The sequence below is a fragment of the Orbicella faveolata genome, unplaced genomic scaffold (genome assembly GCF_042242905.1).
Source record: "Orbicella faveolata isolate gen_17 unplaced genomic scaffold, um_ofav_v1 contig_47, whole genome shotgun sequence".
NCBI lineage: Eukaryota > Metazoa > Cnidaria > Anthozoa > Scleractinia > Merulinidae > Orbicella > Orbicella faveolata.
The window spans coordinates 17,259,423-17,282,488 of record NW_028301577.1 but is presented as its reverse complement, the minus strand read 5'-3'; the positions used below and the strand labels follow the sequence as shown (position 1 = coordinate 17,282,488).

At 39.4% G+C, this 23,066-nt stretch overlaps 2 protein-coding genes across 3 annotated transcripts; one reads left to right on the top strand and one right to left on the bottom strand.

Annotated features, from left to right (window-relative positions):
- Positions 1-1,400: 1,400 nt before the first annotated feature.
- On the bottom strand, positions 1,401-4,827 carry LOC110064724 (uncharacterized). Its single transcript, XM_089278986.1, has one exon. It carries the CDS (start codon positions 4,550-4,552, stop codon positions 3,272-3,274), a length of 1,281 nt encoding a protein of 426 aa, XP_089135112.1. The 5' UTR covers positions 4,553-4,827; the 3' UTR covers positions 1,401-3,271.
- On the top strand, positions 4,143-22,809 carry LOC110064720 (4-hydroxyphenylpyruvate dioxygenase-like). Of its 2 annotated transcripts, none has more exons than XM_020771813.2 (15): positions 4,143-4,226; positions 5,169-5,195; positions 9,893-9,955; positions 10,256-10,360; positions 11,661-11,712; positions 15,223-15,305; positions 15,575-15,664; positions 16,008-16,111; positions 17,032-17,109; positions 18,080-18,131; positions 19,079-19,189; positions 19,638-19,709; positions 20,292-20,408; positions 21,412-21,534; positions 22,132-22,809. In XM_020771813.2, the coding sequence occupies exons 1-15, from the start codon at positions 4,221-4,223 to the stop codon at positions 22,207-22,209; spliced, it is 1,161 nt and encodes a 386-aa protein (XP_020627472.2). In that variant the 5' UTR covers positions 4,143-4,220; the 3' UTR covers positions 22,210-22,809. The 2 variants fall into 2 exon arrangements, with proteins under 2 accessions (XP_020627472.2, XP_020627471.2); XM_020771812.2 differs by lacking the exon at positions 4,143-4,226 and adding an exon at positions 4,978-5,088.
- Positions 22,810-23,066: the final 257 nt, after the last annotated feature.

Sequence of the window (23,066 nt, the reverse complement as noted above, 5' to 3'; positions counted from 1 at the left end):
GGAGAGATCAACGCTTTTTCGCCGTTGTTTTATCGCAAATGGATTTTGGCAATGTTGATACATGGAAAATGTAAGTTTTTGTTTGAATAACCGTGAAATAAGGGATAAAATTTACCGATAAACTCTCTTTTGCTTGTGAGGTTTATTGTGAAATACATTGAAGAGAATATTTAAAATTTCAATACACGCCTGATCTCGAGAGGCTACCCGGAGCAAATGGTAGAAAAGACCCTCCGAGAAGTTAAATATTAAGACAGAAAAGAAGCTCTAAAACAGAAATCGAAAATTGCAGAAGGAACTACTACCCTTTGTGTCGGGCAATTCCACTCAACCGTCAATACCAAACTTTGGAAAGCATAATCGCGCACAAATGGCACTTTCAACTACAAATACTCAGAGATATATTCAAGGAGCTACCCTTGATCTGTTATAGAAAAGGAAAATCACTGAAATACGTGCTTGTAAAAGCAAAACAAAGGCTTTGAGCAACACAGTAGCCACACAGCATGAGTCGCGCGGACTCATTTGTCATTAAATCAACCCCAGACAGTACAATGATCGCCACCGGGCTTATTTCCAGTATTATTTGTACGACTGAGCTTTCAAATAGCCAAAAGTAGCCTGTACACAACTTAAAAGGCTTTACTGGGTTATTTCCTTTCGATTTATACCTAAATAATTTTGTAATATTTTTAGACCATTACGCGATGTAAATTTCACAATAAACCTCACGCAAGCACAACCTCGTTCCCAGGGTCTCTCATCTTACCGCCCCCTGGAGCGAGCGAAGAGAGACCCTGGTTGGGTCTGGTCACGTGTCTCCCAGAATCTGGGAAATGACAATTAAATTATTGAAGGGATGGGCGGCCTAGTAGGAATTTTGTCTATACTTAGAGTGCGGGATGTGTTGTTACCAAAGTAAACCAAGAACGATATGTTCTGCGGCAATGTCCGGCGGTAATATTCTGCAAACGCCGAGGAAAACTTATCCATCATCTAATAGCGGAAATCCAAGTCGCTGAAGGTTGTATGGTTCAGTGAAGGACGTTACATATTGTAAAAATCTCTTCAAGAAGGCGAATGGAGAATTACACACCGCGACCGAGGCTGTGTATGGAAGATCTTTGACTCAGCTTTACCTCAGAATGAAGTGTAGGTCTTGTGAACGGCGATTAAATAATTCTAGAGAATTCAGGGCCTTTTAATTGATCACTGAAAGCTAAGGTCACTTCGAAAGGAGCGTCAAAGGTTGAAAAGATCTATCGAAGTTTCACCGCGCCGTCGGCGCCCCGAACTTTGCAGAGCGCGAAGGATAATACAACGAACTCGTCGCGGTATGCATTTCGCCGTCGTTGCTGATAAACTGGATTTATCTTCGACCGAAAGGAGGCTAGAAGAAGAAGAAGACAAATATAACTTTTATTGTGTCGTTAATAAATTAGTGTATGTGACTCCAACGGTTCGTGACAATTGTGCACATTGTCATTTAATTTTCGATCTTTCGACCTTTCTTTACTTCACGCGTGTTTCTGAGGGGCACTTTTTATGCTGTGTTATTAGAAGAAATGGAAATTATAAGTAGAGTGGAGTCGTTTGATTGCGTTAAGGCATATTTTTAGAGATCGTAGGTCTACATGGTTTCCGCTGTAAACTGCACGTCGCTTCTCAGAGTGACACCTCTGTATAAATTTGCCATGCCGTGCTTATACTTTGTTTAGGTTCGTTTCTATTGCAAGATATGTTTTAAGGCTCTAAGTATTGGCTCTCCAGGGACAAAGATTAAAATATCCCTTGAACATCAATTTGATCAAGTACATTCAAAGAAGAAACAACAATTACTCCGGGATGAAATTGCGCTGCTCCACGTCCACAGTTGAAATGACTGACTTTCCATAAATCCAGTGGGTAAGACGGCAACACTGAAAATCAAGACCACTAAATTGCCTCCAGACAGACTTGCTTAACCTTTAGGTAAACGTTGGAATAGATATTATTAATAATAATAATAATAATAATAATGGCATTTCGGGCAGTATATCCACAGGGTGGCTCTTCGCCTGCCCGATGCTAACTAAATTTACAATTAAAAAGATATCTAAGAATTTTAAGAATTTATATCTATATGTAAACGAGATAAAATTGTGTTTTAAGATATGCTAAAATAAATAAATGAATAAATAAATAATTAAAATTATGCCAGGTGTTCTAAAGCTCTCTTAAAAATAATGTTTTTGGTGTCTTTACAAAATTTAATATAGTCTTGGCAGCACCTCACGTTGCTAAATTTCAGCCTGAAAGCTAAGTATTAATAAACGCCGCGGGTAATGGTAGTCGCAGCGCGATACTTCGCATTCGACAAAGCTCAACGCGACAAATTGCTGATTACAGAGGGCCCCTCCCTGATGTTCTTAATTGTCAAAGTGGCACGTGACCAGACCCAACCAGGGTCTCTCTTCGCTCGCTCCAGGGGGCGGTAAGATGAGAGACCCTGGGAACGAGGTTGACGCAAGCAACGGAGTTTATCGGTAGATTTTGTCACATATTTCACGGTTATTCGAAGAAAAACTGACATATTCCACATATCAACATTGCCCAAATCCATTTGCGATAAAAACGACGGCGAAAAAGCGTTGATCTCTCTCAAAAATCGTTTTCTTGTACCTCGAAACAACTTTTCGCCATACATTCTCTTCTAGCGACTAGCAATGTTTGCCCCCTGACGATCCCAGAGTTCTTCGCGCAAACACGGGTATCCGATTACTGGCAGCTCATTCATTCTTTTGTGATCTTTTATGCGATGTCTATTTTTAAAAGGTTTCTGTGTTAGTAATTAAATTAATTATTAATTTAACTTAACTATAAAACATTGCGATAAGACAAAAGTTAAAACCATCACGGTTAAAAACTCTAAAAACTGTAAAAAAACTCTAAAAAGCGACGACGTTTCGACGTTTACTCAACGTCATTTTCAAGTCAAAATGAATAAGAAAACGTTATTTGAATATAAATGTACAAAACAAATCCTTGGAGACTTAAATAAAACAATATTAAATGCGAGAAATATTTGCACGCAGTGTCACGTAAACAGTTTATCACGAACGGACTCCTTCAAATTAATCATTAACGCAGAAACGTCTTTGAAAAGTGGCCGGGATCGGGATTTCCAGGTAAAAAAAGGGCGGAATGGTGGGATTAACAGGAAAAAATGGACGGGAAAGCGGGATCTGAGAACTCTATTGTGCACCCTCTATTGATTACAACAGTTAGTCAGTTAACCTTTCAAGTTATGCACAAGTCCAAACCCCGATCCAAGTAGAGAGAACACGGCGATTGTTATGGTTATTTGTATCTTGAAAAGGCGAAATCCATAACCACGCCTCTTGCTTTGTATAAGAAACACTTCCAACTCTTGCCTCGAATGAAACGTGTCTCCAGGCGAGAAATCTAACCTGTCATTCAAATCTTGCACGAGCATAGCCTCGTGCCAAGTCACGTAACTGGCTGACAAGAACGGGAAGAAAAACTTGTACACCACCACCAGTGTGCCAGAAATCTGCGCCATGTACTCATAGGCAAAGTGAAGATCCCTAGCCGCTTCCCACCATTCAAAAATGTTCGCTAATAAAACCACAACATAGAAGAGCATGTGAATAAGAAACCAAATTCGTATGCTGTTGACCCGCTCTGCTATTTGTTCACGCACTTGTCTGTGGATTATCAAAGCGTTACGCACATCCCCCGTACATTTCGCTATACGTGTGTAACCTTTCGAGAGGTCGTTTGTCATTACGAGACACAACGAAAAAAACATGCAGCAAACAGCGACAGAGGAATACAAACCCCAGTAGACTGAGACGGCTAGAGTGTAAAAAACACCAGTGCATACGACCAGATGGGGACAGGTTTGCAAAAAGGCTTCCTTGATGTTGACCAAGTCAAAGATGACTTGATAGTACGCATCTCCAAATAAAACCCACGAGACAAGAAGCAAACCGGTGATCAGGGCTATATTGATAGCTCGGTATTGATTTTTGTTCAAATCTCTCATCCATTCTTGTGAGTGATATCTGAAGTAATAGACAGCTAAAACATATGATGCAAAGGAGCTAATCCACAGAGCTGTGAGCAGCATTTTGGATCCTAAATGAACACTATGGTGGCTTGAAGACAGGATAAAGAAGAAATGTGCACCCAAGCCGAACAGAAGATGAAATACTGGTATGAAAGTAAGTGGCCATATTGATTTTCTCTTCTTTGGCAACCAAAATCCAAGGAATGCAACCAAAAGGAAACACGACAAAGGCCAGGAAGAATCGAAGAGAAAGAACTTCAGCTTTGCGCCGATTCTGCAGCAGAATCCATTCGGCCTTTGACATGGTTCATCGAGTTCGTCTTGCTTTGCAACAAAACCAGTGTCATGTAAGAACAGATCATAAGAATCTTCTGGCCATTGCGCGGGATTTCTCATTTCTTCTGTTCCCGATCTCGAGGGCGCGGGATTAAATGCTCGGTTCATTTGTCCGAGCAAAGGATCTGTTTCTACTGCCTCCATTTTTGTAGTGCGTTGCTTTGGTTTGTGTTCCGGTCTGACGTCATTCTCGGATATTGATCGCTCAGTAACGCCATTTAGTCACGCCATAATCGTCTATGTTGTGAGCTCAGTAACGGTATTTTGAGTTATTTTGGCTACGTACAAAATTACCTTTAAATGGTAAAAAACATGAAAATAACAGTTTTAAAATAAGACAGAAAAACACCAAAGACATAATGATAAACCATAAAGGAACAAGGATGGCTAAGGGTGGAGAAGATTGACCCGGACTGCAAACGACGAAGTTGAACTAGTTAAAAATGTCCCTCGAGGAATCCAGCCAATCAAATCAGTTCTTCAGAGATGACGTTTCCTTATTCTGAGGCCCCGCCGACTATGAGGGACAGGTAACCCTGGAGACGAGTTAACCTTGGGGGCGGGTCAAGGGGCTCGTTTAAGAGATGCCCATATATGGATCGTGTGAAATTTGGGAAAGAGACTGGGTTTCTGTAGTTTCTCGATCGAGTGCGCAGATGTGTAAAAAGGGGCGAAAAATGGCACGTATCGCAATGTTTTTCACTAATTTCGTCGTAATTGTAGTGAAATTATATTAATTCCCGTTCCTTTATTTCAACAGACTACTTATACAGATAAAGGGGAGAAGGTAAGGTGCATATCGGTAATATACTATACATTCAACGTTGTTCACTGTATAAGCGTGTGAAATAGAATAGTTAAGCTTATATTTTTATAACTGATGTATAATTTGAACCTACATCAAGGGTAACTGTAAGTTTTTAATGTCGAGAACACATAGTCCTGTGTTAGGTCATAATCACTGAAATCGGTTACAACTCATTTCTACGCTATTTTGAAGTGTGGAAACGTGTCTTGTGAGGTCACCACACCACAGGAACTTGAATTTAGACCACTTGCTGTTTGAAGCAAATTTTGCATGTTTAGAACTAATTGTATGTATGGGTTACTGACCAGGCGTGAGGTCAAGATGGCTGTATACTGGGCAAGAACAAGGCCAATATCTGGCCCTCTTAGTCAATAAAGGATTTATTATATGGCTTTAAGGGAAAATTTTCATGCGGGACACAGCGGATATTCTATGCTATTGATCCAAGGTATCTGTTAAAATGGCTATTTTTTCAGGTCATTGCATGCACCATTGGTTTCATTCATGGATTCAAAAAAAGTGATCACATGATGTGACAAATTTCATGATCGTGTGATGAGTGAATGTCCTGGCGTCAGGCAAGTTGCTTCACAGTTTGTTTGCAAGTTTGTTGAGTTCCACACTCTCTAGCAAGATGCAATTCAAGATCTATTGTAGAGAAGAGTTCGACAGATGCAAAATCCATTGTCAGGGTCCGAAATTGCGCTTTCCTGGTCGCCAATGCGACTAAAAATTTTGCTCTGGTGACCAGAATTTCACAACTGGTCGCCAGCGGGCGATTAACTATTTCATGCCACGACAATTATACAATAACTTTGATTTTCAGTCAAATCGATTAAAATAAAATTTAAAGCCACCCGCCAATTGGGCACTTACTTTTTACGGGACTTACTTTTGTACCTTTTAAAGGAGTAGGTCACTCCAAAAACCGTGTACTTTTTTCCATCACCAATAAAAAGTTCACACTGTGTTGAGTTACTCACCGTTGTTTTAGCTACTGGAGTGGATGCGATCCCAATGAAAAAGAAGTGAAAGGTTCAACACTGGGAGCAGCCATTTTGAAAGGATCTTGAAGGCCAGGCTGCATATCCGTGACGTCATTCCATCCGAATTGGCACAAAGCTCAAAGGCTAAAGCTCTTCTGTTCTGTTCTAAATTCGGCCCGGGCTGTAAAACCGGAACCAAAAAGGATAGGGAAAGAGGAGTGACTTTCCTTAACTTGCCTAAAAAGAACAAAAAATTGCCAAAGAAGCAGTTCGAACAGCTATGTCAGGATGAGAGATTCATGCCAAAAAAACTTGAAAATGTGTATGTGTGCAACGAGCATTTCACAGACGACTGCTTCAAAACACAATACCGATTTGAGCTTGTGGCTGGAAACACAAGAAGGAGGTCATTGAAGAAAAATGCTTTCCGACAATTTTTCAACGGAAGGCCCTCTTAAAGGCACGTATTGCAAGCGAATGGCACATCGCAAGGAACGAAAAGAGGTAGCTATCAGTTATACTTTTCATTTTTAAAAATATTTTTGCCCGGCAGAACTGTCGTTGACTTGATTGGGTAAATATTATTTCTGCGCAAGAAATTGAAGCTCCTCGCTGGACTACAGGGCTCAAATTTCAAGAAAAAACCTTGGGGCCAGCTGGCCCCTATGTTTTCAGGTTTGGTCACCAGCACAAGTATTTTAGTCGCCAAAAATTTTCGACTCCTCAGGCAATATATTTTCACGAAAAAGACGCTAAAACGGTGTGAATCATGGGTCAGTTTCATGTATGATCAGTTTGCCGCTTTTTTTTTTTCTATAATAACAGGGAAAATGGCTGAATGAAATTCTTTTCATCATTTACCAGTCTTACCAGTATTTATAAAAAAAAGCTTCTATGTTACAAGCTTTAATTCATTATATTTCGTAGACTGGCGCTAGGGTTTTCGTGTTTTCGTGTTCATTGATGCATAGTGACTGCATGCGTTTTTTGGAAGTTATTTATTAAATTTCTTAGGGTACCGTAGGAACTTCAAATGCCCTGCAGATTTCTTTAAAAATAACAAGTCAGACTAACCCGGTACGGTTTTCGTTTATCGAAAAAGTATTTTTTCGCTTTATAAATCTCTTGTGTGGGCCAAAATCAGAGCGTGTTTAATAATCGGCCTTGACAACCAGGGATGAGTTAAAATACTTACAAATTTTTAAATGCGGTCTAATTTGATTTGGAATACATCGGAAGAAGTAGTTAACTGTACATCAGTCCTATCTACATATCAACAATTACCGATAACAACTCCTGCTATAGCGAAATCCGATATCCATATGTAAATAATATTTTGTCTGAAATGTGTTACAATTTGTTTTCAATTTTATCAACACGATTCATCATTAATTAAGGACAGTGTTTTTGCATTCACATCATTTTTGGGAATTAAAGTTGCTACTGAAAGCAAATCTACGGTAAAAAATGAAGGTTTAATCTTACTGCATGCTTTGTCAAGTAACGAGGCGAGTAAACACGACACATGCGATATGGATAAACACACTAGCAGAGTGAATTTTCCTTCATCAACTAATGTTTAGGCATGTAAAAGTTCCATATGCTTTTTTCTTCTATCCAAAATCTATTACATATGCTTAGCTTTCCAACAATACAAATTACAATTCTCACAAAAAATCTTATGTAATGATAAGGAATGTCGTCAATTTCACATTTCACGTCAAAGACATCGATTTCACTTCGCATCTTACATGTAAAGTCACTGCGTATTTCACAAGAGTCCACGTAGTCCATAAGTGTAAAGAAACCTGGCAAATACGTACGAGCACGGGCAAAAAGTATCCAAATTTTATAAGTAGAAACACAGACTTATGAGTTGGAAACAATTCCTCCGATTTGAACACACCATTGAAAACTCGTCAGTTTCTGTGATACCAGAACTCCCTCCGCATTGAACCGCCAGTAAAATAAAAATGGAGAAAAATCAGATCAAAAGCATTATACTGGGGATTTATTTAAGCTACCAATTCAATTCTGAGAGCAATATACAATTAAAAACAAACTTCCTCTTCCGCTAACTGCGTCCATTGCAATTGTACTGCAAAATGTACCTTCCATCTTGGTGACCTCCTCTGGCTGTTCTCGGCAACAAACACATTCTCTTTGCGTTGGCATAGTTGCACATCTCTCACAAGTACACCACAGAGCATTTTCCAACCAATCGTTCCATTCAACTTGATTATTATCATCCCCGGAATCACTAGCACGTTCTAGCTTCAAGCACAGCCATACTAAAGCTCAAACGAACAAACACATTCTTGGACGGAATGACGTCACGGATATGCAGCCTGGCCTTCAAGATCCTTTCAAAATGGCGGCTCCCGGTGTCGAACTTTTCACTTCTTTTTCATTAGGATCGCATCCACTTCAGAAGCCAAAACAACGGTGAGTAACTCAACTCAATGTGAACTTTTTATTGGTGATGGAAAAAAATACACAGTTTTTGGGGTGACCTACTCCTTTAAAGTATAAAACCAATTTTCCTCATTATAAATCTACCACAACGTTTCAATGCTATGATCAGTGCGAAGCTTCGCCGCCATGTTTTCTCAGCGGTTTCCCATAACATACGTATTGCAGGCGCAAGAGGCCACGTGCGTTCTTTCGCCATAAATATTTATTCAGGCGATGTGGTGTCCAAAGATGTTCTGAAATTTTTCCATAATTTATTACAAGGTGGAGACGGAACATCTGTGAAGAAATTAGTTGAAGATTTAGATATTCTCTGGGCGTCAAAAGGCGGAGATGTAGATCTGTCAAAGTAGTCAAAAGATGATTTGCGCACTGGTTTGATTCCTGATTACATCAATTGCAAATATTTTGCCGGCAAGCCCATGGCGACCCAAAATTTTGGTTTCTGTTTTGCTGCGAAGGAAAAATTTTATTGACACTTTTTGGCGACCACATTTTTCCATATGGCGACTGAAAAAAAAAATTTCAGTCGCCAGTTGGCGCCTGCCTTAAAAAGTTAATTTCGGACCCTGATTGTATGGATAAGATTTACTTTGAACTTGCTACTTTTGAGAAATTTGCAACAGCTGTGCTACCAACTGTAGCTGAGAAATGTTTGTCATCATGTGATCACTTTTTTGAATCTGCGGTTAAAACCAATTTTGAGTGAAACGGCCGGAAAAAAGGCTAATTCAACAGTCATCTGGGATCAATAGTATATGTGTGTTATTGTGCATGCATTAGATCAAGATGGCTGGATATAACTTGGCCAGCCTCATGGGTGTTTAGTAAAGGATTTATTATATGGTATAAAGAAAACCATTTTCTTGTGGTACATGGCAAGCAGTCTCCAGTGAGCAAGACAGTCCTGTCTATCTGCTGAGGTTGCCAATCAGTGCAGGATTTGACTTGTCTTGCCCATAATTTAGGCAATACAAATGAAAGTAATTAATTTTATGACATGGTCTTAATGGAGCCGTTTGGTTGAATCCTGGAATTGGAATTAAAATTGAAAGGGTCATTAAGTACAAAATATGGTCTTGTGGTTAGCTAGTACCTCAGATCCTGGTACACAAACTTGAAAGACTTTGAATTCAACACTTTACATTTCAACTTTTGATTTTATTGATTGCAAGTTGGATATCTGTCAAAGACATTCCTGTGGTTCTTTATTTTCAGCCTGAGGCTGGTTCCTTTGTTGCCTTTGATCACGTCACATTTTGGGTAGGAAATGCCAAGCAGGTTAGTGTTAATGGTGTAACAACGCAAACAAAATTATGCTATGATAAGTTTGTTAACCAGCAAAGTTCACCAGATCTTAAGTCTAATCTTAATTAAATCTTCGTTAAATCTGGCCTTTAATTTCCTCCAAGATTGAGGAAAATGTAGGCATGATACTTGTCATCCATTTTCACCCATGGTGTCATTAATCTGGAGGTTCTAGTTAACTATTCTATGGTGTTAGGTATCTCGTGTACTTTGCACAATCAAATTGATGCCAATGGACATTTTTACATTTATAACTGTGACTTGAATCAACAGGCAGCCTCATATTACTGCAACAAAATGGGATTTGAGCCATTTGGGTACAAAGGACTGGAGACTGGTTCAAGAGAAGTTGTGTCACATGCTGTCAAACAGGACAAGGTGAGGTTTGTCATAATTACCATACAGTCACTTTGTTGTGATCTTACATCTGGGCAGGACATAATATAAATTATAAAGTGATGAGGGTTATCGACCCAATTTCTAATGACTGTACAGACGTCATGCAGCAAGGTCCTACAAAAGAGAACAAATGTGACTGATATTCTGCCACAATGGTCCAGAACGAGCTTTTATTCCCACGATGGTCCTGAGCGAGCGATTATTCTATGACTGAAAATGTGTTAGAAAGATCAGTCCATGTTTATGGACTGGAAAGAAATTCTGATTTTCACATACATTGTACAATTCTGGTTGACAGCTTCCTGTAATCTCAATTCACTGTTTAACAGGCCAATGTATACTGCTGTGCCCTGAAGGCCCAGTTCTTCAAAGTATACTTAAGCTTATTCGGGATCAGGGATAATTTTGATCTAGTTTCTTAGTATTTCTATTTATCCTTTCCAACCAATAAAATTTCATTGATTATAGTCTTAAACTCCACAAGACACTCAAAATGGAAAACACCATTGTGCAAGAGATTAATTGAAACCTCAATCACATTACAATCCTGGTTTAGCATTAATTGGCTTTGGACCAACCTCTGGCACTGGGGTATAAATAGTGGCTTTTGGCAAAATTGGTCCGCTGATCAGCCTGACAGATAAGCTCAGATGTAGCCAATGTGACAGACTAGTGTTCATCAATGGGGAGTGACAGTTTTCTGAGTTGCTTTATCTGATACATGTTAAGAACCGTTACAACTTTGATGTCTTGGCTTGATTTTGCTGTACAGAGTGTAAGTTTGTCAATACTTAATGATCAGTGGGATCATATGTACTGAAAGCATCTGCGGTTGAGTGTTGATCAATACCCTTGATCGACCCTCAATCGACACTGCATCAACATCTCGGTTGACATCTCAATCGATACTTGGTCCACACTAGATCAACACTCAATTGACGTCCTGATTGACACTTGATTGACACTTGATCAACAGTTAATTGATTGTTGGCAGAGTGTAGACCGACTCATATGTATTGAGTGACACTTGATGGCGTGTCTGCGAAAATTAGTTGGCTCTCAACCAACTGTTGACTGAGATGTCGATTGAGTGTTGACCAGGTATCAATCAAGATGCTGACTGAGTGTTGATCACGATGTCAATGGAGTGTTGATCGAGATTCGTTTGAGGGTCGATTGAGGGTTGATTGAGGGTATTGATTGACACTTGACCACAGATGCCTATAGTACATAAGATCAGATTAATGTTGTGTTCTAATTCTATTCTTGACAATTTCAGATCATTTTTGTATTCCAGTCTCCTCTCAATCCATCAGGAGAGATAACAGAAAGTAAGAACTTTATAATTATAAATAAATTATAACATCCAGTTTTATAAGGTCCCGATGTGCCAGGGGTTCGTGTATACCAACGCTCCCAGATTTCCCGCAAGTCTTCTGGATACAGGTGAAATCTCCTGGTCTCATGTACCAATTACAGATCTCCAGATACAAAGGAAGAAGTTCTTTAAGAACATTTTTCATACAATTTTGCAAATTTTTTGGAAGTACTTTACACATTTTTGTGGTTGAATCGGCAGAACTCTCCCAATAAAGTTTTTCTGGGGTTGAATTAAGGTAAAAGTCGCAAATTCTCCTGGATTTTGTTTTTTTAGGTTGGCATCTCTGGAAGTTGACCAACCATCTGTCTTATTCCCTGCAAAAGTTTTGCAAAGAGCACATTCAGTCATATAATTTTCAATATATATTTTTTTGTCTCCCAGAATTTTCATTACCTCTGACTTTAACCCTTTGAATGCCAACGACGTATATATATATGTCCTAAACTATGAGCCTCAGATACCAAGGATGTATATATACGTCCTCTACAAAGCTTTGTTTTCTTCTACCCAGTCGTTTGCGGGTTTTTACCGTGGTCATTTAGAAGGATCTGGGAGTCATTAAATAATCTGCTGACCAAGAAAATTTTGCATTGTTGGCACAATATATACCCAGGAGGCTTTGTGTATGTTTATGGTAAATCCAAGATGGCGGCAAGCTCACATGGCTCACGTCGGATGACAATCGAGGAAGCTTTAGACAAAATTTTCACAGATAGAGACTCTGAATTTAGTGACGAGGAAAGTGAAGATGGTTCAGATTATAATGGCGATAGCTCTGGCTCGGAAGAAAATGATGAAAGCGACGAAGAAGTCGAAAGTTTCGAGGAACATGAGAGTCCGAGTACTGCGAGTGCTGGTGAAGACAGTGAAAGTGAAGAGGAAGATGCGGCACCTAACAGAGGCCAAGGAAGAGGAAGAGGTGGTCGTCGTGGAGGAAAAGGTGATCGTGGTGGAGGACGAGGTGGTCGTAATGCAGCAAGAGGTGGTTGTGGTAGGGAAAGAGGTGCTCATTGTGCTCAACAACCACATGGTGAACAAGTTGTTCAACAAGCAGCTCTTGAAACACAGTGGATTTCAGTGGACAGAGAGCCAAATATTCCTCCTTTTACTGATACTCCTGGGATAAAGGTACCACTTCCAAATAATCCTTCAACAGGTGACTTTTTGAATTTATTTCTTACTGATGAGTTTTTTGACATCCTTGTTGAGCAAACAAATTCATATGCAACTCAATACAAAAGGAACAATCCCAATTTACCACCACATAGCCATGCCAATGAGTGGTTTGACACAACCAGAGCTGAAATGAAGCAATTTGTTGCCCTTTCACTGTTGATGGGAATTGTAAGAGAACCAGAGATTGCACATTACTGGAGTACAAATCCCCTCCTCAAAGGATCTATCTTCAATAGTGTCATGCCCCAGAACAGATTCCAGAGCATTCTTCAGTTCCTGCACTTTGCTGACAACAGGCAGTTTGATCCCAATGATCCTGATCGTGATCGGCTTTACAAAGTCAGGCCAGTTGTTGAGTACCTGGTAAACAAATTTAGAACTGTGTATGTTCCTGAGGATCATATTTCAATTGACAAGGAACTTCTTTTATGGAAAGGACATCTGGCATTCAAGCAGTACATTCCCACGAAACGGGCACGATTTGGAATAGAGCTGTTCAGCTTATGTGAAACCTCAGGATATTTATGGAACTCTTTTGTTTACCTGGGTAAAGAACCCAACAGAAATGGTGATGACCCAGATTTAGTTCGAAGGCTGGGCAAAGTGGAGCTGTCATTCCGAGGCTGATGGGATCACTCCTGAATAAATGGTACAGGTTGTATGTGGACAATTGGTACACCAGCCAGGTATTATTCAACTACCTGCATGAAAACAATACAGCTGCATGTGGAACCGCCCGGAAGAATCGCATCAAGCTCCCAAGTGAGTTCACAGATGCCCCACTTACAAAAGGAGAGCACAGTTTTCGGAGAAATGGTGAACTATTGGCTCTGCGTTTGCATGACAAGAAAGAAATATACTTTTTGTCAACCATTCACCGAGCAAATGTGGTCAACACTGGCAGGTGTGATCAGGGAGGCAACCAAGTCAGGAAGCTTCAAGTTGTACATGATTACAACTGCTACATGGGAGGTGTTGACCGAAATGGTGAGATGATTGCCAATTACATATCTGTTTGAAAGAGCATGAAGTGGACAAAGAAAGTTGCTTTCCACTTCATTGAAGAAGCTGTCCTAAATGCTTATCTTTTGAACAAGAAATCTGACAACAGGAAGCGCTACCTAAAGTTCAAGTTAGATGCAATCTCAGCACTTCTTTCTGCAGGTGGTACAGACATTGCTGCTCCTACTGCAGGTGATCGCTTGTCAGGGCGCCATTTCCCAGAAGTGATACCTCCCACCCCTATGAAACAGAATCCCCAGAAGAGGTGTGTGGTTTGTACTCGCAACAAAAGGAGAAAGGAGTCCAGATATCAATGTAAGGACTGTCCTGAAAGACCAGGACTTTGTGCTGCACCATGCTTTCAAATATTCCACACACAAGCTAACTATTGAAGCCAGTGAACTTCATTTCTTTTTGTCAAGCTTGATACTTGAGACATTTCTGTTTATGATAATTTTTTAGTACATTTCTTCATCTAATTATAAATTCAAGATGGCCACCAGTCATGACTGACTGAAAATAGATAAGCCATAACATAGAGAATGTTTTATTTATTCACTTCTCTGGTATAAGTATAATGTAACTAGTTACAAAGAATACATATATGTTGTATAAAAAGTCTCAAAGAAGTTTTGTTATCACAAAGCAGTGTTTTGTTATGAATTAAAACAGGCTGCCATACCATTGGTGGCTGCCTTGCCATATCGTTTGCATACTTACTGTATTGACTTTTCTAGTGTAAGAATGGAAACTAAAATGAGTCCTGAAGGGCTAAAAGTCCTTAAATTTTAAAAAAAAAAAAATTGTGCAAAATCCAATATGGCCGCCGGTTGCAGGGCCTGTACCTGGGTTGGCATTCAAAAGGTTAATATTTATATGATTTTAAATTTTTGAATATTTTTCACATCTCAGAAATATGATCTGAGTGATCTCACTGAGATTCTCGGCAAGTTTTTTTCTGCCGATTGCAGATATTTCAAACTCTCAGCAGCAAAAACTTGCTGAGAATCTTACCGAGGTCTTGTCCTCACCAGGTAATGACATGCCAGCTATTATCTTTCTGTTAATCAGTTTAAGACATTATTCCATGTTTAACACTATTTGGTGGATTCACACTTAAAGGACACAGGATTTAATAGGGACAAGCTTAGCACTGATTTATCAGTGACTTGTGTTGGGGTCATTGTCCTCAGCAAATATATTTCAAAGCCCTGGCAGTATAAAATACCCATTTATTTTTTGACTGACATTTTGCAACCTTACATAATTTTTCCTTCTGTAGTTATGGGAAAGCACCTGATGTTACATGGTGATGGAGTAAAAGATGTTGCTTTTGAAGTGGAGGATTGTATAGCTCTTTACAAGGTAACTACATTGGTGTGACTGCTCATCATTTGATTTCATCAACCTGTCAAAGATGACACAGTGACCTATTTACAACCAGGATAAAATTTTTAAGCTGAAGTCTGAGATATCACTTGGTAATAAATAATAGCTGGTGGAAAAAAATAAGTGTTTTTTCTCTGGCTGTTTTCTCATGTAGGTTGCAGTAAGATCCTTGATCTCTGCCACACAGGCTCTCTCATAACAGTGCAACACGTTATTCTTTTGTTTTAATTTTCTTTGTAATTTAGGCTGCCATTAAACGTGGTGCCATATCTGTCCATGAGCCATGGGAGGAGACAGATGGAGGGGGCACTGTCACTTTTGCTACTGTTCAAACTGTAAGTGAATTGAATTTATTCCTGACCAATAAATGATCTATAACAAATTGTAATATTAATTTCAGAAATTGTGGTTACTGTAATTTGTGGAGCTATTGAAGAACTGAAGTCGGTGACTTAGCATGACATTTTCACAGCTGATCTAAATTTAACAAATTTTGTAAATTTGTTTTAGTAATAAGTTTTTTGACAGTTAATTTCTTTCTTTTTTTCATGTGGTCAAACCATAACTATTTATGTTGCAAAAATTTGACAAAATATGGAAGGTTGATCTGTTATAACTGTTGTGGAACATAATAGTTTAAATAAAAAGTTAATGTCTGCACTGTCTGTTTGTTTGTAGTATGGGGACACCACACACACATTCGTTGAAAGAAAGGAGTTTAACGGGCTCTTCCTTCCAGGCTACAAACCTCCAGTAACCAAAGATTGTCATCTTTCTAAGTTGTGAGTACCTTCCAAACCTTGAACTAGCTGTGAAGAGAAATATTCAATTATAGAATAAATATCATATAGTAATAGTAAATTTAACAATAAACATTGGTCAAAAACACACAAAGTGAGCATGGAAACATCCTCATTTTAATTAGGGGCACAATCCTTTGGCGTGATCTGGATCAGGATCAGTGATCCAAGATCATTCAGATCATGGTGCATCAAAGGAACTGATGAATCCACTCTGGTCTCAAATTCATTGGCCCCTTTGATGCACCCTGATTTGAGTGATCTTGGATCACTGATCCTGATCCAGATCACCCCAAAGGAATGCACCCTAAGGTTAAGTAATTATATATTTTGAAATCTGTTGGATAGTCGCTAGGCCATTTATGAATGTGTATAATTAAAGTAGAAATTAATATAATAAATTATGCCAAAACAGTGGTGGCATTGCTATTGAGATTTCTTTCTTTCTTTTTCTTTTTTTTTTTTTTTGATCTGTATCACTTGTTTTCTCATCAATCTGAGAGAAAACAACAGAATGAAACTTTGGTAACTAGAAATAAAATCAAACCAAAATTTACAATTCACAGTGACTATCTAGCTTGGATAATAAGTTTATTAACCTTTGGCAGTATAGTTTTGATTCCTAATTTTTGCAACTTGCCAAAAGCTATAAATGGAATTTAAATTGACTCAAGGACTTGGCTAGGCTAGGGTATCATAAACTGCACATAATCCAAACTTCATGTGCAGCACAGACATAGCAAAGAGGGTGACACTGCTATCCGTATATGCTTACCAGGTAAATTTATAACTGTATAATAACAACTGTTATATATTCATATTTTTATTTTTATTTTTTATTTACTTATTGTTTTGTATTTATGTACTGTTAACTCTGTGGTTGTTTTGTCTTTATTGTACAGACCACCAGGCAAACTGTGTTTTATTGATCACGTTGTTGGAAATCAACCTGAAGATGCTATGGTTTCTATTGCTGAATGGTAGGTTCACTTACCTTACTGAAACTTACCTTCAGTTTGAGCATTGTGAAGGGATCAAGAAGAGAGAGATGGATAGGAGAAAGGGCCCATATGACAGCCTTTCCCAATTGCACATCTGCCCAATATTTTAAGTCCAAAATGTATGAGTGCCTTTCACTGGATTTCATTGAACCAGACTCAGACACACTCACAATAGCTGTCACATTTGCAGTTATCAGCAGTTAGACTTGGCATACACAAGCAAAGCAAAAGGGCCATGTCTGTTTTGTATTGACCCTTTCACTTTGTCTGCATGCCATAATGTGAAAAAAATAATGTTTTGACTCTGACTCAACTACAATAACAGCTATTAGGTTCAGCATAACAAATGCAATACAATATAGCGCTATATTTAAATTATTATGAATAAGATGGATTTACAACTTTGCACTCACTAACAAATATACACTTGTCAGTTAACTTATTTAAGGTGTTGTTAAAACTTATACATACAATACATGAATGATAGGTCTCACTAACATTACACTTGTACTGAGCCAAGGATACCTTTTATGTTATACTGAATAGCAGTTGAGTGTAATGGTCTCAGTTATCTCAGTTTAAGAGGTTGTCTTGGATTAGTGTGGTCTGCTTATGTGTAATAAAGGCATCCATGGTCGAGTGTTGATCTATACCCTCAATCAATACCCTTGATTGATGCTCCATCAACACCTCAGTTGACACTTGATTGACACTCCATTGACATCTTGGTCAACTAATTTTCAATTAATTCATATGAGTCGGTTGACACTCAGCTGACTATTGACCGACTGTTGATCAAGTGTTGACAGAGTGTCAGCTGAGTATTGATCGGGACGTCGATCGACATGTTGATTGAGGGTATCGATCAAGAGTATCGATTGACATTCGACCACAGATTTCCTCAGTACATGTGATCCCTTATTTCTTCTTTGCTCGATCTTCTTTGAAGGTATGAGAAAAACTTGAAGTTTCACAGGTTTTGGTCAGTGGATGACGAACAGGTACTTTGCATGTGTGCTGTAATGCTTCATTCTTGGTACCTTACTTGTGTCTCTTATATAGAGCAAAGAACTTGAATCTCCTGAGTCAAGAAGATTGTAAAACTCAACAAGTAACATTTGCCTGACTGCATACTTACATTGGCACAAAAATGAATCTCTGATATCCAAATTAGACAACATTGCAAGGTCTCACTGTGACAATTCCATCTGTGACTGGATGTATGACTATGAAAGTATGACTTCTTAACCCTCAGTCAAGGACTAAAGGATTAAACTTACTATTGTATCCCAATTTCTTGTTAAGCTACTGTATGTGGGTTACTTTCCTGAGCTCAGGAGTGTCCAAATCAGTGGGGGTGACAGTTGACAGGTAAACAGTGCAGGTTGTGAGTAGACAGTGTAGGGTGTGAGTAAACGGCGCGGGTCACACAAAAGATAATCATAGGTAAAAAACCTGAAATACAGATGTTGATAGACCAATAAGGGATGATCTTTGTTAGACCTATCTTCAATAATATTTTTTAACTACCTAGCCAGGGTTGTTTGAAAGGTGGATAATGCTATCCATTGGATAAATCACTATCCAGTGCATAGCATGGTTGGTTTTGTTAACACTCAGCCAGGGGATAACGATTTATCCGATGGATAGCGTTATTGATCCAGCCTTCGAATAACAAGGGCCAATTCCATTGGCTTGACACGCCATATGTAACATCTAATCCCAGACCTGTGTTTTGTTGTGCATGTTCTAGTGGAGACTAAGCCCTCAAAACATGACCCAATATTATTGAAATTCAAAGTTTTTTCAAACCTGAAAAAGTTTTTAATTACTACTCTCTTGTTACTAACAGTGATTAAACCAACCCAAGATTTGTCACATGACTGCTACTAACAAGAGAGTACCAAGTCCTCCCTATAGCTAATATCTCATCTCTCTTGTCATGTAGATTCACACAGAGTACAGCTCTCTCAGGTCAATTGTGGTTACAAACTGGGAGGAAACAATTAAGCTGCCACTCAATGAACCAGCTCCTGGGAAAAGGAAGAGCCAGATACAGGTAGACATTCTAAGAATTTTTAACCTTTCCTTGGTCTTGTTGGGCAGGCGGTAATTTACTTGATCTTGTGGGAGACCTGACCCAGCAGGGTACCCCCGTTATTTTGGGTAAAAAAGAAGAAATCACAGAAGGAAGAAAAGCCAGCAGGGCAAGCAAAACAAAACCATCCCCCCCCCCCCCCCCCCCTTTAGCTCAAGGTCTGGATCCGCCACTGGGGTTAACGGTTATGCACTGGACTCTGGATCAAGGAGCCCAAGCTCGAGCTATAGCTGTTTTGGTTTTTGGCATTGACACTCCCTTTCCAGGAATAAATTAAAGAACCAATGAATTTAATGTGTGGTGGAGACTGTAAGTTTTTCTTTCCTGGCTGTAGTGCATAATAATGTTGTTTTGTAATTGGAAACAATTTTGTTTTGAACTTAGTGAAACTCTCATTGTCACATTTCAGGAGTATGTTGACTATTATGGATCAGCTGGAGTTCAACATATTGCCCTCAATACTTCTGACATCATCTCAGCTGTAAGTGATGCAGTTACACCATATATGCGAACAAACACAACAGCAAATAAAGCACTAGATTACTTAGTACAACATTAGTAAGACCCTTTCGTGCCCACTGGCACATCCCTGAACGGTCATGCTGTATTGAAAACAAATCTTATTAACTATTCATTTGTTGAATATGCTTAATGAGTACATTGAAGGAATTGTGCTTCCATGTGAAAATAACAGTTGTGTTGTACACTGTAAACTGTTCAGAAGGTAAATAAAGTATGATGGATGATGTTGATGTAATCTGATGGTGCTTTAATGAAAAAGGACCAGGTTGTATAGTTTCAGAAAATATCCTTACCTCCCCCACCCCTCTGGATATTCCAATTACCGGTAAGCTTCGTACATTTCTTTAAATTTTTTGGTCTCACAGAACACCCCCCCCCAAAAAAAAAAAAATTCCTGCAAATTCCAACCCCTCCTGTGGGGGGAGTATAGATAATTTCTGGAATTGCACTTTGTTATAGGGGTCGCTTACTGGAAAAGGGGCGTTGACTAGAAAGAGGGCGCTGAAATGATTTATTACGGTAATTGCTTCCCCTTATTTAGATAACGAATTTGAAGGAGAGAGGAATGGAGTTCCTAGTAATTCCTGACACATATTATGACAATCTCCGTGCTCGGCTTAAGGATGCACCCATCAAGATTAAAGAGGATCTGAATGTGGTGAGTTGAAATTTGAATAGTAAAGTAGCCATATTTGCTATTAATTACGGTCTCCATGGCAACTTAAGAGTGTTGTTACCCCTCCTGGATGGTATTGCAGGTTTCATTCAACCTTTTCTCTCCCAACTATGAGAAAACAGTTTTTGACCTAAAACTTAGCTTGTCGCTTTCATGCGAAGGAATGTGCTGTACAGGAAAGGAACTGGGCATAACACAACTGAACAGAGTAATATAAAGATTATCTGGTGGCCGTGAAAAAAAAAATCGACCAGGACCGCGTCAGCAGTGTGAATCAGTGGTCAAAACAGCGAAATCCTGCTCTAGGGACATCCACTTATTGCGGCTGTTCAGTTTGTCCTGACCAAATAGACTACGAGTAGTCCCTCTTTCCATTAGTCCGTCGTGCGTGACGCGAAAGAAAACCGCGAGAGAAAAATGGCCGCACGAACTCCTGGGGCCGAGAAGCACGCGCGCGTCTCGTCCCCAGGATTTCACGCGGCCATTTTTTCCTCGCGGTTTATTTACGGTCTCGCTCGACGGCTAAGCGAAAGAGGACTACTCGTAGTCTATGACCAAAAGCTCATATATTTTCTCTTACATAAGCCCGCTTAATACGGACATCGGTAAATACGGAGAACGGACACTTTCTGTGATGCAAGTGGTATCTTCTCATACCCTCGCTTTGAGGACATTGACCATTTGCGCACTGTGTGGAAACAAACTCTTCCAACAGGTTAATGCGATTTTACGAAACGGCGGGTATTAAATCGCGAGTGGGAAAGCAAACCCCACCTTACCCACTTGGGTAGTGATATGGTTCATAGACACGTAAGCATGCCTCTTTGGTGTCCTTATTCAGTTAACCGGGTTCCATTGTAAAAGCCACTTGAATATTGTTGATTGCCGTGATCAGCTGGACAGATTCTTACACGCATATTGTACGTATTTTTTGTATCATTATTTAGTTAGTTTCTAATTTTCCTCTTGTTTCCCCTTGCACTAGCTTCAAGAACTGAAGATTTTAGTCGACTTTGATGACAAGGGTTACCTACTACAGATTTTCACAAAACCTATGCAAGACAGGCCGACTCTGTTCTTGGAAGTTATACAAAGGTACAATCACCAGGTAAGGAGCGGTGGTCCCTGGAACTATAAGACATAAGCTAATTAAGGTGGCTACCATGAACCCGAAAAAAGTGATTTTTTTTCTTTGCTTGTTGGTAGCTGTTATTGGACCAGTAGCGTAACCTTGAGCAAGTGATTTTGGAGTACAGATGTTTGTTGGCTTGCACCCATCTTCTTCTTGAAGACGCGAGCGAATTTTGTGTTCGCTCGTAAGCGTGATACGCACAGGAAAACATAACCTTGTTATTCCAAAAGAGCTATCTGAATTTTTTCACTGTCTGCTAAAGGTGCAAAGATAGCTTCACAGGTCCTGAGAATAAGGGAGTTGATCTCTTATGGAAATGTATATTTTTGGATGGAATACAATTGTAAACGCGCAGGGAACCCACAGCATTTCATAGTAATCCATAGTAAACCGTTATTGATTTCTACGCATTGTCCTCTTGCTTAGATAAAAATGTGAATTAGTTCTTACTAAGAACCACATAATCATTCACAGTTCTCTCTGACGGTACGTTCATAGCCAGGGGATGCAGACTTTGTAGGAATTCATTTTGATTGCGACAGTACCTCACTTGTCTGTCTCTTTTTTGCTCAGGGGTTTGGAGTCGGAAACTTCAAGTCGCTTTTTGAAGCAATCGAGCTGGATCAAGAGAAAAGAGGAAACCTTCACTAGCTGGTTAATTGAAGAGACAACAGAAACTTTGACTTCGCGTTTCAAACTTGATGTGACTTGATCTCTTAAAACTAATCGTACATAATTATAATCATCATCATCATTATCGTTCCATTGAAAACAAAAAACGCAAATGCCTTGATTGAAAAGTACGGAGTCATTACACAGCTGGGTTTTGAATTGAATAGACCCACAAATTAGGGAGAGTATAGCACACGTGCTTGCTCGCTTGCGCGAGCGCGAGCGCGCGTGTGTGTGCGAGTACATGGGTGTTAGGGGGATATGGTAGTCTTCAAATTAGGGTATTTTTATTAACGGTCGATAAATTTAAGGCAAATACTTCGTAAGTTAAGGCAACGTTTTTTAAAAGCGACATTATTGATATTTTAAGGGGAAATGGACTTTGTCAACATAGAGTTGAAGTCAGACATGCTCTATGTCAATAAATATTTGTCCAAAATTAAATTCCGTTTCCACAGTTTTTAAGGGTGATTTCACCTCTCTTCGCAATTCTAAGCTGTTAACGTAAAAGTTAGGAAAAAAGAATATCACACAACCAACGAAATCTCGACTGAATAAAGAAAAGATCATTGCAAAGCATTCGGACTTTTTCTTAGTGATGTTGTAGTGCCCCTCAAGGGCGGATCTAGGGGGAGGTTGCAGGGGGTGTGACCCCCCCCCCTTCTTGAGATGAAGCCTTCTTCGTATTTGCTTTTAAAATTTGTTTACCTCACCAGTCAGTTAGGCCATTTCTTAGTGGTGCACCCCCTCCTAAGAAAAATCCTGGATCCGCCCCTGCCCCTAGGCCTCTCTTTCTTTCGCCGTCATTAACCGCTCTTTGTCAGTGCTCTTACTGG

Coding starts and splice junctions, on each gene's coding strand:
- LOC110064720 (XM_020771812.2), top strand. CDS start 4,993: ATGCCCATATATGGATCGTGTGAAATTTGGGAAAGAGACTGGGTTTCT. Junction 15,306..15,574: donor ATTGTATAGCTCTTTACAAG/GTAACTACATTG, acceptor TTTGTAATTTAG/GCTGCCATTAAACGTGGTGC. Junction 20,409..21,411: donor TTAAAGAGGATCTGAATGTG/GTGAGTTGAAAT, acceptor CCCTTGCACTAG/CTTCAAGAACTGAAGATTTT.
- LOC110064724 (XM_089278986.1), bottom strand. CDS start 4,552: ATGGAGGCAGTAGAAACAGATCCTTTGCTCGGACAAATGAACCGAGCA.